Here is a 19,318-nt window from a genome sequence, read left to right as displayed (position 1 = left end):
GAATGTGATTCAAAATAAATAAGTCTAATATTTTGGAGATCAAGTGCTTGAAAATAATCTTGATGATTTTAAAGATTCCAAAAACTACACTTGGTATCATTTGAGACTGTCCAAATAAAGTTAACTAATTAGAAATAGCAAAATTGTGCTTCCCAGAAAGATATTAATTATCAGTTATTAAACATTAGGTTCCATAGGAATCTTTATAAGCATTATTCTTAAAAAAGTACATAGGAACCCCTCTGTGACAGAGAGTAAGTAAAAGATGCAATTCATTGTTTTGTGAAGAAAGGTTCTGAATGGCTTTGGTTCTATCAACCTCCTTTTGGGAAGAATAAGTTTCTCAAAGAGCTTTTCCAAAAACAATTTTATAAATAAAAATAATTTAGCTTCTTTCTAGAAGAGTTACTCATGTTTATATCTCCAGAGCCTAGACTACAGAGGTATGAAAGGGAACAGATCTATACTATTTATTCAGAGTGCAAATAGCCCAGTAAAATCACCACCTTTTTGTTCTTAGGTTCTTCATCCAACATGGCTAATGTTCTAGCAAACTCTTCATCTTCATGCAATTGTCTCTCCAGCTGCAAAAAGTGTCAACAAAGTGAATTTGTTTGTGTACATGAAAATTTTTAAATGTTTGATTCATGATACTTAGAAGAAACTAGAAAACATTTTCCAGAAAGTAACTTTTGGAACTTTATGACACTTTTCCATTTAATATTGGCAGTCGAGTATCACAGGTTTGTTTAACTAAGTGTATTAGATTTCAGAAGAAATATTTCTAGTTTTACAGGCATGGTAGATAAATTGAGCATATTTTTAAAGCCATACTTCTCACTTACAAAGTTTGAAATCTATATTTTTTTCTTAATGGTCCTAATATAACACTTATAGATCTATTATTTCTATTTATTTTAAACTCTAGAAAAAGGTTGGAAAAGAATCTCATCCTAATAGAAAAATAATAGTCTGGAGAGTACAAATAAGAGTGAACCTAAGAAATCAAGAAAATTATATATTTTCTTTGCATATGATAGTAAGATACACATAAATATAACTATCCCTTATATCATAAAACTATTTTCAACTATTAATTCGAATGTTATGATTTTTGAAAATTTAAGTCATTATACCAGAAGTTTTCCTAATATGTTGTTAGCACACATTCTAGTTAACTTTGCTGTTATTTTCAAATATTTTCACTTTCAGCAAAATGGAGCGCTTCCTGAAAGAATATATAGCAATGGAATGTTTTTCTCATTATAAACAATAAATGGTTTTATGCCCCCTGATAAAATGACCTAATGCAAATTTGTTTGAACAAAGTTATTCAAACAAATATTTGTTTGAGTCACTATGTTATTTGAACAAATGAAAGGACCTCAAAAACCACCCAATCCTACAAAGACTTAGAAATTGGCATAAGTCTGACGAGAATATAGTAACCAAGCCTTCTGTTTATAAAATGTACTAACTTAAGCTACACAGAACTATAAGCACGCCAGACAAATGCACATCAATACATTCTCTGCTATCTAATATTTCTTTACCAAAAGTGAACTGCTGAACTGATAAAAATAATATGAAAATCTTCATCATAAAAAGGTCAAACTCTGAAACTCCAGTGGCTCTGTAAGGATTTCTGATTGAATCTTACATCATTTTTCTAAAATTCCATACTATATAGTATGTTTACAATAAGGAGGATTCTAGATGTTTTAGAACAGGGGTCTCTAACCCCCAGGCTGTAGACTGGTATCGGTCTATGGCCTGTTAGGAAATGGGCCACACAGCAGGAGGTGAGTGGCAGGTGAGTGAGTGAAGCTTCATCTGTATTTGCAGCCGCTCCCCAGCACTAGCATCACCACCTCAGCTCTACCTCAGATTATTAGGCATTAGATTTTCATAGGAGTACTGGTCCCTGGTGCTAAAAAGGCTGGGGACCGCCGTTCTAAATGACAGAACAGAAGAAATTTAAATACTTCCATTAGAAATTCATTATTGGTGATTATAGCATCATTAATACAATGTTTAGTATGTAGATGGTGTTTAACATACTGTCTAAATACTGATTTACTGATTCAGATTATACACTAAATGAATAAACAAAGAGACGAAAGTGAGGGGAAAAGAGAGCAAAAAACTTATCTTAAAGGGCATAGTTAACACCCTAAAACTTCTTCATCAGAATAATAAATTACCCAAACAAGATTCTAAAAGAATGTAATAGAAATGAAAAAATAGGGAATTGTGATAAAGTACCGCACCTGGTTTGGAATGGATGACAGGTAAGCCTTCTGTATCTGGGACAGATAAGGAGAAGTCGGGTCTCTAAAACTTACTTCATAATCTTACCTAGGCCATCTGTTCTATCTTGAGTTGTGTAAATACTTGGTCTGTAGTTTATACAATTCAGTGTAATCAAATAAGATGGAAAAAATTTTGAAAACACAAACTATAAACTGCCAAATAAAAAAGATGTGAACAAATCAGATAGATTCCAGGAGACTGGAATACTCTTCTCACACAACAATATGTCAAGCACTAAAATGAGCACTGATGTCACAATAGTTGAGTGAGACATACACAGCCCTGGAGGGTGCAATTTACAGCTTATATATAAGAAGACACTTAAATAGCAATTATAACAAATGTTAAAAGAAGCTACAATGGGGTATGACAGAGTATATGTAGAAGGGATTCTATTAGTTTAGGAAATATGAAAAAGTGACACTTAAGCTAATAAACAAGAAAGGTATTCAAACAGTAGGTACCGATGTCTGCAGCCTCTGACAGAGATGAATATTCCTCCTCGAAATACTTTCTTCTTTTGGCTTCCATAAAGTACCAAGCTCTCATTTCCCTACTTCACTAGCAACTCTTTTTTCTCCCTTGCTGGATCATCCTCCTCTTCCTGACCTCTAAATGTTAACAGTGCCCCAGAACTCAATCCAGAGATTTCTCAGTATTTACATTCTCTCCCTATGATTTCACTCAGTTACACAGATTTTAGATATCATCCGAACGCTAGTGATTCCCAAATACACATCTTCAGCTTAGTTAGACCTTGCCCGAGTTCCAGATTTCACTATTGAACCACCCACTCCACATCTCCATTATGAAGCCTATTTGGGCAGCTCAAGCTTAACATGTCCAACACAGAATTCTTGATTTCTCTGCACCAGTGTTCCAGTCTTAACAAATGATATCACTATTCATTCAGTTGCTCAAGCCAAAAAACATGGAATCTTCTTCTCCTTTCATACCTTTCATTCAATCTATCAGTGACAACTTGAAGGTTGCACTTTCAAAGCACACAGATGATGGCTGCTTCTCACTACCTCTTCTCATTACTACCCTGGTGCAAGCCGACGTCATCACTCACCTACCTACCTTACCATAACAGTCTCCAAACTGATCTGCTTTCGCTCTTGCCCCACCATGGTTTATTAGTCTCACGGCAGTCAGAATAATTTTCGTTTAAGATCATTAAGTCATGTCACTTATCTATTCAACACTCCAATGGCTTCTCATTTAATGGAGACTAAAATCTAAAGTCCTTACCAGCCAAGTCCTTTTGGTAGGTACTAAGAATCTTTTGTGACTTACAAGATTTGCTGCTGGCCATGTCTCCAAACTCATCAAACTCAAATACTTCTACTTCAGGATGCTTGCACTTGCTGTTCTCTGTTTAGAGAAAAACTTCCTCCAGGTAATCAGCCCCATGGCTTGCCATTATCACTTCATTTTGTACCCCAATATCACTTCCTCAGAGGGATCTTCCTAACTCTCTATTTAAAACAGTACTCATAACACTATGGATCACCCCAAAAGTATCTTTAAATTTTTTTTTTTTAACTGCAATATCCTTAACACCTAGAACTGTGCCACTCACTTCAGTAAGTGCTCGACAAATATTTACTGAATGAAAATACAGGTTACCACTCAAGAGAGCGCTCCGAATTGGAAAAACACTTAAGGATCATCAGCATATACATACCAGTTAAAGCCAAAGATGTGAATGAGATTGTCCACAGTGAAAAAGAGATAGGAGCAAATTAAATTGTTTTAACCATACTGATGGTGGCGTCCATTAAAAAAAATTTAGTAAGAAATTTCTAAATAAGTTATTATCCCATTCTCACCATTTGTCTTTTATAGAAATTCAGATTTTTATATATTAGATTTTAACTTTTTTTACATACAACTCTTACAATGAAGCTCAATCCGAAATGAAATTAGAACAGTCTTGATTGTTTGCCTGGGTAGACTAAATAACAAGTCATAACATCATGTTGTTAATGATAGCTAAACAAAATGGCAATACCTCTGCATCTTCATCAAGTTGCAATTGCTTTGCGATAGCTTCATCATTTAACCTGGAATCATCTGCATTTTGTGAAGGCTATATTTCAAAGAAAATCAAGCAATATTAGCATAAACCTTTAGTTAAAAAATAAGGTGCATTTTCTTCAATGTAGCTGATTAACTACATCAATGAGAGTTGAATTTACCAGTAATGGGTTAGTCCGTCTCAGTGCACCAGCCAGAAAATCATGTTCATGGTAACCCCTTGACCACATCCAATTTCCTAATGAACAAATATTCTTCAGAGAGATGGTTCTCACTCACTTCTACTGAAATGTTCAAGAGAAGTGACAACAACCAAAACCAAACCAAAACAACAAAAACACTTGTAGACAAATGTCTTGGTTTCAAAAGTAGTTCAGAACACTGGCAAACCATATGTGAGAATGATTATATTGTCCTATGGAGGCACTAATGAAATCCACGAATACCACATAGCAGGCTTTGACTCGGGACTACTTTAACTATAATTTAATCTGTATTTTTTTTTCACTATAATTTATCTGTATTTCTGTGGCCTAAATTTCTAAGGAAAAAGGTGACTCCAACATCAGCCAAAGTAGAGAATTTCAAAAGTATCGCAGATAGGCTATATATATGTTATGTACTTAAAACTTCATTTGGGAACAAATTTATTGTCCAATTTTGTTTGGCTGAGGTCAACTGCAAAATGAGTTTGCATTCTGAGTATTTAATTTAAATTCTAAGAATTAACAGTTTTTTCTTATGATTTAAATGATCTTTTCCCACATTCACATGTAAAAACTAAACTGCGTAATAGTGTAACTTCCTCACCCTCTAAAACAATGTCAATACATTTTGTTCATAATCATAGGAAAATTATTTTCATTAATAAAATATGTTGACCTATTATAACATCCAAATTTCTCCTCTTATTAATTAATAACAGTGAATGGGGACAAACCCTGAACATTCTTGCTTGCATGCAGAGCACTCACCTCTTTTCTTTTGCTTGCCACCATCTTCTTATCTGATCGTTGGACACTTCCAGTTCCAAAATAATCAAGCACTGATGTGGGGGTAAGCTTTATTGGTGATAGAGGCTTATTCTTGGTCTTAATGTTTTCTTCATTCTTTTTCATGTTTGTTGCTCCAAGATAACTATTTGTGGATCCTCCATTCTCTTTTGATTTAGAGGCTGCCTTCTTACACACGAAGTCATCTTCTTCATCTTAAACGAAATATAACCAAATATTGTTTGATAAAACATCAATTCCAATTATATAAAGCAACCACTTCCACCGGCTTTATAAAAAGTACCCAGAGCTATGGAACGCTAATGATTTTTCTTCCCATCTCTTGAATTTGACAATCATCCTCATATTTACCAGTGCCAGGTCTGTAATACCATTATTTCTCCCAGTTACCACAGAAACATATTTACTTACTCATGTATTCAACAAATATTTACTGGGTACCCATTATATGCCAGGCATTGATGATACAGCAGTGAATAAAAAAGACAAAATCCCTGCCCTATGGAGCTTGGGGTCTAGAAGAGGAAACAGATATAAATAAATATAGACTGTCAAGTTATAAGTGCTATGAAGAAAAGGTAAAACAGGTGGAAAGAATTAAAAAGTGATGAAGGGCACTCTTAGATAGGGCAGTGAGGGAAAGCGTATTTGATAAGCAGCATTTGAACAGAGCCCTGAAATGAAGATACCTCAAGTAAGAAAGTTCAGGCAATGAAAACTATAAGTACAAAAAAAAGCGTTAAGTGAGTGCTTGGAAGTCATTGTGACTGCAGTACAATGAAGGCAGTATGTCACAAGAGTTAAGATGACAGAGATAAGGGCCAAATCCTGTAGGACTTTCTAGATCATAAAAAGAATTTTAGGTTATATTACAGAATGGAAATCCACTAGAGAATTTTCAGCAGAATAGTGATTGATCCAACTTAAATTTCCTTTAGAGCACACACTGTTGAAGGGTAAAAGTGAATGCAAGATGACCATTTAGGAAGCTACTATAATCCCAGAAGAAACGTTGAATGAAGTCTTGGACTAGTGTGGTATTTGCACAGGTGGTAAGACGTTGCCAGAGTCTGGCTATATATTGAAGGTGGACTATCCAGAATCTCATCAAGAGAAACATCTAATTCATCTAGGACTTTAAACACTGTTTTGTTACATTTTATCTATCTAAAAAGTTTCCGTAAGGATCTGGTTTTAAAATTCTCTCAAAGCATTCATGACAATGCTTAGATAATTAAAGATCCCATAAAGGTACCTTAAAACAGCTTGAGTGATTTGGTCCAGCAATTCACAAGAGAAAAATCTTTTACTTTGGCCTAATAACAACCCCCCCAACACCTCCCCACCCCAAAAAATCTAAATGCAATCATGAAGACCAGGTCACTGTGGGGGTGGGAAGGTTCACTTTATAAGCTTCGTGTGCAAGGCCACACGTGAGTGAGTCTTACTTCCTCTCAAGTATCCCCCCTCACTCAACTACAAACATTTGCTAAGAACCTTATGTACCAGGTACTGTGTTATTCCTAGGTGGCTGCCATCTCAAACATGAAAGTATCTAAGATATGTAAAATCAAAATAGATTTAGCCTTACTTTCTAATTATCATATTTATATTAAAATTAAACTATAAACTTTACAAAGCAAAATGCTTAAAGGTTTCTGTTTACTAAATGTAAAAAGTAATCCATCATTTAAAAAGCAAGAGTGTACCAGACATCTTGAAGATGCCCATACAGTTCCCTACAAGCCCACTTTCCCCAAAACTTGCACCTCACCCCACCCCCGCAAGGGCTTCCAATAACTAAGGACATTTATTAGATGGCTCTTTACTCCTGGCCACAGCCAACTGGATCAGGAGTGGGCACTTAAACAAGGTGGGGCCAATCTTACCTTAAATCAGATGGCTGAACTAACATGTATAAATTAAGATGCTAAAGGTTTATTCCTGCATTCAATGAGATGTGGCAATGACTTTCTAATAAATTTCCTGTTTGCTAACAATAAGCTAGGTTTTTTTCTTAACCTGCAACCAAAAGATTTTAATTAAAGCATTGTTTTACTTATCTTTAACTACAGTCAATCTATTTTCAAGTTTAATTAAAGATGCATCCATACCAATAGATATAGACAACAAGCAGATGGTTGCCAATGCTGAGGTGAGTGAATGGAAATTTTAAAAAGTTTTGGAAAACTCAGATAAAAATCTAGAATTCCAGCTTATACTAGAAAGGCAGGAGCTCTGGGGGGAATTCATTATAAATCTTTCCAAGCACATCAAGCTTGATATACTTACCAGATTCCAGTTCAATTCCTATGTTAACGAAAGTTGGAAGACTAGGTTCGGTCACTCACATATCTACCTGTTTTCCCTACCTGGCAACCAGTCCTCCATCTCTGCCAAAAGTGGAAAGGTACCTGATTCAGATGGCTTTGCAAAGGCTGGGGAACGTGATCTCATTCCACTTCAGTAAAACAGCCACATGAATCACCCATAATAGTCCTAGTAACCATTGAGATGTAATCTTAAACCCCTTTCCTTTTCTCAAAAAAAACAATATAACGAATTAATGTATTATAGAAACTCAAAGAGTTTTTGTTACAATTTATGGCTATTTGAAATCCCTACACTCAGTTAAGCTGTGACATAACAAAACCAGTAACATTCTACAAACAAACTTTTCTACTTGGCAATCAAACAAATTATGCAAAGTATCCTTAAAAGATTCAAACGAAACAACATTGCTGATATTCTAGCTTCAAGAAAAAAATAAAATAAAATAAGAAAACCACGAAACTGGAGTGCCGTAAGTATGGACAACCAATATATCTCTCCTCAGGCAGTAAGTGCAAAATTAAAAGCATATCTAGCGTATATAAGATAAGGCTTCTAACCTTATCTGAGAGCTTATTAAACTTTATAATTTTTACTTGGTTTGCTTTAACTTCAACATCTGTACTTCTGGATGGGAGGGATTCTCTTATTGGAGAAAGAACAAAATTGAATTGTCTCTGTGAAATGACAGCCTTCTATTCTTTTTTCCCCACCTTTATAAATGCCCAAAACACTAACATTCCTTCTCCACTACACTTAGCCATTAGCAGTATGACAGAAAATCCCAGAACTGAGTGGACCAGTGAACTACTCTGTTTTCCTGCTATAGTTCTGCCTTAATCACTCAAGAACTTCCTTGCTACCTAAAGTATTGTATCTGTCCTTAAGAATTTAATTCAGACAATATCGATCATTGACTGCTATTTAGAATAGCCTCAGAAAAGGAAACGATAGTATTGTAGATATTTGCAATCCCTAGCTTAATCCTTTCTCCAACAGTTCTGTAAATATTTTCAGATAATAGACTAGTATGAAATTTAGTGAGATCAAGAATTTCTAAGGATATCAGATTTAAAAGACTGTTGGCAAAGGTATAGAGATATGGGACCACCACATACATAACAGTCAGTGATAGTAAATTTTAAAAAATCTTTACGGGAGACAATCTTGCAACATGTATCAAAACCTTACATATGCATACTCATTAATTGGAGCCAGCAATTCCACTAAGAATTTAATAATAAACAAACACAAATGAGTACACAAAAATATATGTACAAAAATGCTTATCACAGCATTGGTTCATTCAAAAGTATGAAGAACAGACAGCAAGAAGGCAAAAAAAGATGAAGAAAAAACTAAGAGATTAACAGTTTAGACAAAAAAAGACAGCCTCAAATTTAACATGGACACTGGATATAAAAATAAGTAAATATTGTTTATAAAATGGGAAAACAACCAATGTAAATATCTATTAATGTTCAACCATATAATCGAATTCTAAATAGCAATAGACAATTATAATTTATATCTATATTTCCTGACATAAAGGCATAAATGACAAAAAAAGTGACATATGGGATGTTTAATGATTTATATCTATTATGTGTATACACACGCACACACACTTTTAAATTCACAAAGATTTTTAAAAATCAATAAAAAGTTAATTTTTATCTTTGGATAGGAAATTATGTATGGGTGATTTTTCATTTTTTTCTTCCTATGTTTTTTATCTGTGTACTTTCTTTTTAATCTCCATCTAATATTTTACAACAAATTGACCACCTCCTAGAAACTCTCTGACCCTTTATCTTTGCGAGACAAAAAAGACTTGGCTTTGGTTTCTCCCTCCTCACCACTTTTCTTTGCATACTTTTTTCATATTGATCAGCATCTCCGCTTATTTTGTCACCAGAATCAGAGACTTCATAGTATCTTTTTACTTAATTACTATTAATAATAGTTACCCTTATTGAGTATTATACTACATGCCATATTCTACTGTCTCTATAGTATGGCTTCTGAACCAGTTGTCTTAAAACCCCGTTAGCTCTTCATATTTCAAAGGTTATACCGATGCATTATTGAGAAAGAAGGCAAAAGAGGCCAAGGATTAGAACAATGCAACTAGGAGCTTGCAAAAGTCATTTAGTAGGTGTTCCTGTGAACATTTCGTGCAAAATAATTATTTTACTATCCTAAACAATGTGTAGAGATTAATATTCCAAATAAAGTTATGGTTGTTTTTCTTTTTTAACATTTGTCCTTGTTTTCTAATGAGCCTAAATTTGTTCCTGCCTTGTCAGAAGCCAAAGGCAAAACATGTTCTCCTCTCCCCAGAAACTTGTAATTAAATAATGAAATATAAATATAAGTCAAATTTCTGAGACCTATTTGAAAATCATGTGCAACTGAACACTCAGGATTTCTCTAGGCTATCCGTCTTTTTATAAAAATACCATTTATAGTTATTTATATACAATAAACCACATCACCAAGTAAACTAGTATTATCCAACACACAGCAGAGGAACTGCCTGGGAGAGAAGACTGCTTTGCTATTCTGTTAGATACATTCATTTACTTGAAAGAATAATGAATAAAAGAAAGTATGTGCAGGTCCATATAAAAATCTATTTATAAGCCAAGAAGAAAAAATTCTAATTCTGGAGTTCATACTGCTCAAAGTTTGGGGTTCTGATCTTTTTTCCTTCGGTCTGGACCACACAGAAAGCAAATTAATGGAAACTATGCTATGAGGGAGATCTGGTTAGAGATTAAAAGCAATTTACTTAGCAAAAACTAAAAAGGAATTTGAGTGCTTAGAGCCTTTTTCTACTAAGTTCCTTTTCAATACTTCCTTGAGTCAAAAACACAAATTGTCATTTTGGTTTTGTAAAGAGAATGATTCATGCATGTGCCAAACCTGCAATAAGTATCTGTTAATTAAATGGATGGCAGAGAAACTATTTATGTGGTGAATCAGACATCTTATACTTCAGAATAATGAAATAAAACTTCTAACACTGTTCATCTTTAATCAAGAAACTAGAGATCTCTTGATTCATTACCAACAAATCCTCTTGGAATCAAATGGAGTCAGTTATATTTTAAAAATAAAACTATGATATAATTTGTGAGGTCTAGTGAGGTAGGTGAGCAATGATGAATGAGAAAAAAATACTGGCTTATGCTTTGGTGTTACTGCCACATAGGTACCGAGTCCCTGTTAGTCACAGTTTTCATGGTTTCAGAATACAACACACAAGGACAAAGTGGAACATTTTACTACTCTCCTCCTTCCTTCACATCCAGTGGATCTCACAGAAAAAGAAAAAGTGGGAGAAAAAGGCTTGGACAGTTGCCCACAGGTACATTACCCCGAGCTTCTTAAAATTCTAAGGCACGATACAGGCAGCAGAGGAAACCTGGCTGGCCAGAGAGCTAAGGGAGTGGTTCAGCAGCGCAATTCTCTATCCCCATTCTCACAGCACTTCTTCATGAGGGGAGACCGCAACGATGCTGGTCTCAGTGCTGAAGCCAAGAATAAATCACCTGTTCATTATTTTGTTAGTACTTAATGACATTTTCATAACAGAATCTTACTCCCTTGTCATTCTGGAATATGATCCTGTTTCTCGTAGTTTCTTAAGTGCCTAACAGCAAAGTATGTCCCCAGAAAAAAGTCTGCACATTTTCAAAGATGCTTCAAAACCTCAATAATTATTCCAGATACTCTATAATGCTTCATTATTCAGTGTCCTTTTCAATTCTCCCTCTCTATATGCCACTTAATCTTTTTTCAGGTCTCATAAGATGCACTATTGAAAGGGAAGTGACGAACAAACTAGGCAAAGACAGCATTTAGCTCTCGTCAATGTGAATTTGTGGATAAAATTGCTAAAGCAATGTAAGTGACCTTTGATTCATAAAACAAAGTGGGAGAAATCCCTAAAGATTAAAGCACCAAGAAATCTTAACTGTCAAAAAGAGAAAAACAGATCCCTAACCACGGGACTATAGAAGAGGAAAGGTTTGGTGACAATTCTGTGCAATAATATCTAAGCAGATCAAAAGGAGAGTATTCAACAGAAGCAGACGGATTCACTGAGAATAAACTATGCTGGTCTAAATCCTCATTTATTCTGAGTTACTAGACTAGTAGGTGAGACGAATACTCGAAAAAGGACTGTCTGGACATCCACCAAATTCTCTTCTGATAGGCTATGGCAGGGTGCCTAACCTCTGTATTGCTGACATTTTGAGCCAAATAATTACTTGTTGTGGGGAGCTCTCCTACATACTGTAGGATGTTTAGTAGCAGCTCTGGCCTCTACCAATTAGATGCCACAGCATCCACGAGTTGTGATAACCAAAAACGTCTCCAGATACTGCTAAAGGTCTCCTGTAAAGCAATGTCAATCTAGGCTGAGAGGCACTGATTCATGCCAAGATGGAGAAATATAAGTAACAATAAGATTTATGAGTAGTAATAGAACAGCTATTCATAAGAAATAGAACAGCTATATTCTGGGTGCTGATAATGGATCGTGTCAATTTTGCAAAAAGTTTATTTTTCCCTTAATACCAAATAATTTTACTAATAATTCAGAAAGAAATACAAAGACAGGCTTATCAAATTTGTATAAGATACGAAGTGAGATGATATTAAAAAATAAATGGATATGGGATATCCAAAGAACTGGATTCTTCCACAGTGTCACACTGTGCAACCTTCGATTGAAAATTGCCTGAGAATAAGTTTTCATAAAGTAAATCAGCCCTAATATTAGGTAGTTTTGAAGATCAAATGAGACAGCTATAATATATAAGCTGTATAATAAATAATGCTATTCTATTCCATAGTCAGTAAAATGTGTTTTGAAAAAATTTTTTAATGGTATACAAGATAAAATTTATTTTAACATTATGGAAGAATTCTCCCTGCCTTTCACTCTAGACACAGGGGTGTCAAATAAAGACATTCCTATACAAAAGATATTATAATTAAGAAAATACAAGCCATAATACAATATTAAGCCATATTAATCTGATGTAAATCTGTGAAAGCTTATAAATTAAAATTTTAAAGTAGATATTTTCCTTATATAATGTTAGAAAGTACTAAATAATGCATTTGAAATAGCACTGATTTCCAAACTCCCACACTATTCTCTCTCCCTCATATACACTATACCTCAATCTCCATGTTAAGTCCTACCAGAACCCTTTATATTTATCTCAAACTTCTCTCTCCTCCAGGAAATGTTTCCTAAAACTCCAAAATAAAAATTATCTCTCCCATGCCTGAATATCCTTGGAAGATTATTTTTATCACTGTTTGTTAATTTTTTCCTTATTATAATTTTCACATAAAAGGTTTATCTCCCCAATAGACTTTAAGCCCTTGAAGACAGGACTAAGCTTTACTCTTATACCTATTTCATAGATTGTGCAGTATACTGTTGTGCACATACAGTAAACACATCTTGTTTGTTAAATAAATGTGGATTTAATAATGTTAAATAAAAATATTCAAATTTAAAATAAAAGAAATAGATGACAGAATCAGGATACAAAAGCCTAGAATCAATCTGGATTAACAAGACACAAACCTGAGACTTTATTCCAGAAAGACATTTAACAATAAGTGTAAAGTCTCTTTTCTGGACCTGAGAACTGGAAAAGAGTTGACTTAATAATAGCATACGTATATGTATATATTAATGGTGCTTTGATTCATAAAATAAATAAGTATCAATGGAAAGAGAAAATGCTAGGTGGGGGGAAGGCCTCATAAAAGCAATGTGCCCATAAGCAGAAAGTAGAAGCCCCACCCTCTTCCTCATAATATAGGTGAGTAAACTACATTCTTAAAATGAATGCCACTTCATTTCAAGAAATACATTTCTCTTTTAAGTAATCACAGTCATCATTGTGAATTGCCCATTTATTGTTAAATACATTATATTGCAATGAAGCATAAACAAGTATGTTCAGATTAATAATCCAACATCCAAAATTAGAATGAGAAAAATTAAATACATAATATTAAATTCTATGCAGAATTTTAGAAGAATGAGTTAAGGATCTTTCTGTATTTAAAGAAAGAAGGAGACTGGCTGAGGAAGAGGGGAAGGAGGAAGGTAAGGAAAGAGAGAAAGGAAGGGAAGCAGGGAGGGAGTTGAAGACATTAAGTTACAAAAAAGCAAGCTGCAGAAATTTTTCAGTAAGATGCCACTCAAATAAATCCATGTATATATGTGTACATATGTGTGTATATAGGACTTCGCAAAGGTGGCCAGATCTAAGAGGGGGGCCTCTTAATAGAAAAGTTCATTTGTACAATGTATCCGAGCAGATATTTAACAATAAAACAAAAAGGTTAAAGAGCTGATCTGCCTCCTGCCATAGTGAAGAACAATCTTAGCTTACCAAAAAATTTCACAGGTAATATGTTCACATCACTTACATAATGTCTTTGACCATTTGAACAACTTTATCATATATAAATGTCTCAGAGACCATACAAAGCTCTCTGTGGGCTTCTTTTGTTTTTCTTTTTGACTGTCTACTATCATATGTATCAGGCACTGGGTCTGGCCCTTTTGTATACATCATCCCATTAAGACTTCCTAATAAGCCCATGCAATCAGTGTTTCTGCTTTACAGAAAAGGAGAAAGACTCACTGAGCTTGAGACCAAAGTCACATAACTGCTGGAAGAGAACCAAGGATGTACCCTCCAGGCTGGGCTTCTGACTTTCCAGTCTCAGCTTCCTTCTACAACACAAGGAGTTTCTTTCTTGCTTCATTCCCTACTTACTGACCAATTTATCTAACATGAGTACCTTCACACTCTCAAATAATGGCCTATATACGTAAGCAAAGTTTTATTGTTACTTATATCTCTGAAAACCTTGGCCTTTATCTCCAAATTCCAATAACATTAAAACTTTAGGTTGTATGGTACGTGAATTTTATCTCAATAAAGCTGTTATTGAAAAAAAAATATTAAGCATGCTAATAATATCAACTCTTCACTTATCCTAATAGTAGTAATCATGGATAGCATGGCTGAATGAACCCCATAGTAATCCAAAAATCTAATCCGTAACTCATCTGTGAAAATGTTTACAGACCAGTCTCTTACCATTGCTAACTATTTAAGACTCTCATTACTTCACTTCTAGATTACTACAAATTCCTTGACTTTCCTAATTATTGTTTCTCTACTCTTTATTCCACCCTGAATACTAGGAATCTAGCAATCACTCTTCTTTAAAAATATTTTTTATTGAAACATAATTGGTAAGTGTATCTTATTAATTTCAGGTACACATCATGGTCATTCAATATTTATATAAACACAAAATGATCACCACAGTAAGTCTAGTTATCATCTGTCACCAAAGTTATTACTCAATTGTTGACTATATTCCCTATGCTATATACATCTTATGACTACCTTGAAACCAATAACTACTTGATGGTAGACATCATAGGCCCAGGAACCACATCCTCATTCCTGAACCCCTTCCCACTTTTTGATGGCCTATATATAACCTTGTCCTAAACAGCCTTCAGAGAGCATGTCTTTTCATTCTCCCTTGTGCACAAGTCAGTCAGTCTGTTTCAGTCTTTCTCTTTCTTTCTCTCTCATTCTCTCTTTCTCTCTCTCTTTCTCATAAACTCTATATGTTCAAATTTATTCTAAGTTCAGTGTTAATTTCTATGACATTGAGATTTAAGAACCTGGTTTTTCAATTCGGTAACACTTGGAGTCTTTAGACGTCTTTTATATCCACAGCACTTAGTATCTGGGACATAAAAGACATTCAATAAATGTTTGTTGAATATAAGTTGTAATATGCTGTGACAAAATAATGTGGCTTTTAACCTAGGTGTATTCACTTCACTAGCAATATAAGTAGCAGAGTGCAAAAATAATGGTTTCAGAGGTTTTCCCCAGTATGAACAAATCAGTGAGGCATCAGATGCACTCATGGTTCCTTCAAGCATATCTATTGAGGAATCACTTCAATAGGCTCTGACCTTTTTATTCCTGTTATGGTCACCTCTGGGAGTTAACAATGCTAGAATCAAAATGACTTTATAATAAACCGATCAGAGTTTTTTTTGTCCTAAGATGACAATATAATTCAGGGCTCCTCCCCATAAAAGAATACTATCTATGAAGCATTTATATTATGAAATGTTAAGATTAGTGCATGAATATTTATAAATGTCTTTTGCTTTTCAACCACTGAAAACTGATCAAACAGAAATAAATTTAAGTATAAAAACAATAATTTTTTTTAAAGCCAATGCTAAAATTTCTAGTGTCACCAGACAATACCAAAAATTCAGGTCACATCCGTGCTAGATTATAAATCACAAATATGAATAATTATTATACACCTAGATTAGTATGACATCAGCATGCGAGATACAAACTTACATAAAAAAGTTCTAAAACGATCCAATATTTTAATATATGATCCAAAATAGAGCTTCAACTTATATGATTCAATACAGAGCACTTTTTTAAAAATTCCATTTCCCACAGAAAATGCCAAAAATAATTACAGACTTCCCTTGGTAAATATAATTCAACACAGCAAAAAAAGCAATTAATTCAATTCAAAGTGAAGGAGGTACATTTAGACAGCAATGAGAAGCACAAAGACAAACAGTGCTTCTCTCTAAAACATTAAACATATTGAGTACCCTTACCTGTTTCTGAAATGTATGTAACAGGATCCGTCCGTATAATTTTACCAGGTTTAGGAGACAATGACAATTTTTCTGGTTCCTTTTGGGCATTTTTTACCTGCACTGTCTCCTCTGATTCTGAATCTGCACATGAGAGGAAAATAAAGCAAAACTTTGAAAGAAATATAATGCAGTATGTTTTTAAAGTGGTTAATGTTAAACAATTCTTCAAGGCCCTTTTGAAGCACATCCCTTCTGCAGTTCTCACAGGTTGTTAAGCCTTTGTATTAGTTTTCTACTGCCACAAATCACCACAAACTTAGTGGCTTAAAACAACACACATTTTTTATCTTACAGTTCTGTAGATTAGAAATCTGATACGAGTCTCACTGGGCTAAAATCAAGAGTCAGCAGGACTTAGTTCCTTTCTGAATACTCTAAGGAAGAATCTATTTCCTTTCCTCTTCCGGTTTCCAGGGACTGCATTCCTTGTCTCATGGCCCCCTTCCTCCACCTTCAAAGCCAGCAACATCAGCCAAAGTCCTCATGCTGCCATCTCTCTGGTTCTCTAACCTTCTTCCACAGTCAGTCTCTCTCTTATCCTGCTTCCCTGCTCCTTGTGACTATATTGGGCCCACCCAGATAATCCAAGATTATCTATTTTGAGGTCATTTGATTAGCAACTTTAATGTCACCCACAACTTTAATTTCCCTTTGCCATGTAAACTAACAATTCACATGTCCCAAGAATTAGGGCATAGAAATCTTTGGGGGCCATAATTCTGTCTACCACCAACTAATCTCCCAGAGGACTTAAATACAAACCGGGACAAAATGTAAAAACCTAGTATAGTGCCTGGCACATAACTTTAGTGTCCTTCCTCTTCACCACACATTTAGAAATCCAGTCTCACATTATTCTAAATTGTGTTAAACAATTAAACTTCCACTTTCCCAAAATATGGAAATTCCTGAAGACTGGGGATATGTACTTCTCTCAAATTCCTCACAATATGTGACAGTAAAAGACTCATGATAAACACTCAAGTACTGTAAGAATTGAGTCAGAACATTTGCTATCATTGTCAAAATCCTAACAATCTATAAATGCTTCCTTAGGTTGTATTTTTAAGAATTCGCACACGATGGATCTTCTCTACAAAAGGAAACCCTAAAACTCTCTGAATTCTACCATTATTTTATCATATCATAAAAGGCAGGCATAAAAATTCATGTTCCCTATTTTAAAACTATATTAGAAGTAAGGCTTTTCAATTGTGCTTGTCCTATTTTAAACACAACAAAAAAGAACCAGATTGAAAACACAAAAATTAAAATTAAAATTTGTTTCTAAAGCAATATTCTGAGGCATTATTTTTTCAAGTTCAGTTTCCAAGAACCTCAGTTGAAGAGTAAGGTAACATGAATATTTTTAACAATAAATATAACATATTCAAAGTAAGTTTGAGACATGCTCTATACCATATCCCTCTCTGAGAAAATCTTTAATACATTAACATGTTTATAGGCTCTGATAAATTCTGCAGTATAATAAAATCGTTTTCAACTTTATTTGAGCATAGAGCTCTCTTCACACAGCATCTATTACCATCATAGATAGCTGTGTGTCTCAAAAGATCAGTTTGAAAAACTCTGTTCTAAGGTATTGAAAATAATTTTAAAACTTTAAAACCCCTCGGAAGAAATATTACCTGAATCATAGATGACCCTCTTTTTCTTGTTTGGTTGCTTCTGTTTAGAGTCATCTTCTTTACAAGAACTATTTACCTATAAACATCACAGTATAATTAGAACACAAAGAAGTCTATATAACTTAGCTGTTTTTTTTCCTCATTACTTAGGCTCAGACATTCTCAACTAGAGGAAATTCTGCATCCAGGAGACATTTTTACTTGTCATACCTGGGGAGGAGTGGAAGTGGTGATTTACTGGTACCTAATGGTGGGGAGGAGTGGGAGTGGTGATTTACTGGTATCTAATGGGTAAACCAGGAATGCTACTAAACATCCTACAATGCACAGGATAGTCTTACATCAAAAGAATTACCTGGCTCAAAATGTTAGTAATATACTTATTAGGTTAAGGAGTAAGCCAAACAATAATTGCATCAGATGGGAAAGAAAGAATTATAAAAAATAAATAAATAAAAAGTTGTATTACTGTTCAGCTCCACTTTCAACACTATCTTACGTGTAACAAAGAGTAAAAGGATGTCAGATATTACAAGGCAAGTCCTTCCTGAAAATGACAGAGACAAAAATAAAAGCTAAGGGGTTATGAGCCCACAACCCAATGCCTGTTAGCAAACTAAATAAAATCAGGGCAAATAAGACTGTTTATAATTTTTAGTTATACATCATTTTTCCAATCTATTCAAATTTTCTCAAAAAGCATCAGGAAAGTAGACAGGAAAAAAACTGACTGTAATCAGTTACAAGGTAGGAATGTGTTTTCAGCAATTGCAATAAAACTTCAAAAACATAAAAATAATCAGCTAACTGCAAGAAAACCAGATTAATGAACCATTATACTTCAAATACACCACTGAACTAAGGACAGAATTAGAATCAGTTACAATAACTCAACAGTAAGAGAAGAGGGTATCCGAGAAGGAAGAGAATCATAGAAGGGGAGTCCCAAATCCTGTCAATAACCTTAGCCAAGTCTGGGGCTGTTTCCTCAAACATGTATGCATGGAACAACTCTAAGTGCTCAGCTAAGGTGAACAAAGATTTCAGGTGCTGTCCACCACAAGGAATACAAGAGTTTGAAGTTTGGGTTCAGCAGAGTTTATTGCGTGCTAAAAGAAATAACAGTTTTTAGAAGAATATAACAGAATCCAAAGTTCCTACACTAGACATACAAAGAAATAGAAAATTTA

At 34.3% G+C, this 19,318-nt stretch overlaps 1 protein-coding gene across 8 annotated transcripts in view; it reads right to left on the bottom strand.

The window, feature by feature from the left end:
- Window positions 1-19,318, bottom strand: part of RFC1 (replication factor C subunit 1) — a 57,675-nt gene that overhangs the window by 25,844 nt on the left and 12,513 nt on the right. For 7 of the 8 annotated variants that reach the window (XM_039848738.1, XM_039848739.1, XM_039848740.1 and 4 more), the window contains 6 exons: window positions 18,129-18,204; window positions 16,438-16,560; window positions 5,331-5,563; window positions 4,331-4,408; window positions 2,271-2,306; window positions 507-584 (listed from right to left, as the gene is read on the bottom strand). In XM_039848738.1, coding sequence (XP_039704672.1) covers window positions 507-584; window positions 2,271-2,306; window positions 4,331-4,408; window positions 5,331-5,563; window positions 16,438-16,560; window positions 18,129-18,204 — 624 coding nt within the window. The remainder of the gene's footprint in view (window positions 1-506; window positions 585-2,270; window positions 2,307-4,330; window positions 4,409-5,330; window positions 5,564-16,437; window positions 16,561-18,128; window positions 18,205-19,318) is intronic. The other variant, XM_039848741.1, reaches the window with a different exon arrangement.

The sequence above is a fragment of the Pteropus medius genome, unplaced genomic scaffold (genome assembly GCF_902729225.1).
Source record: "Pteropus medius unplaced genomic scaffold, Ma_sr-lr_union100, whole genome shotgun sequence".
Taxonomy (NCBI): domain Eukaryota; kingdom Metazoa; phylum Chordata; class Mammalia; order Chiroptera; family Pteropodidae; genus Pteropus; species Pteropus medius.
The sequence above is the reverse complement of the archived record's forward strand: the minus strand, read 5'-3'. Positions and strand labels throughout refer to the sequence as shown.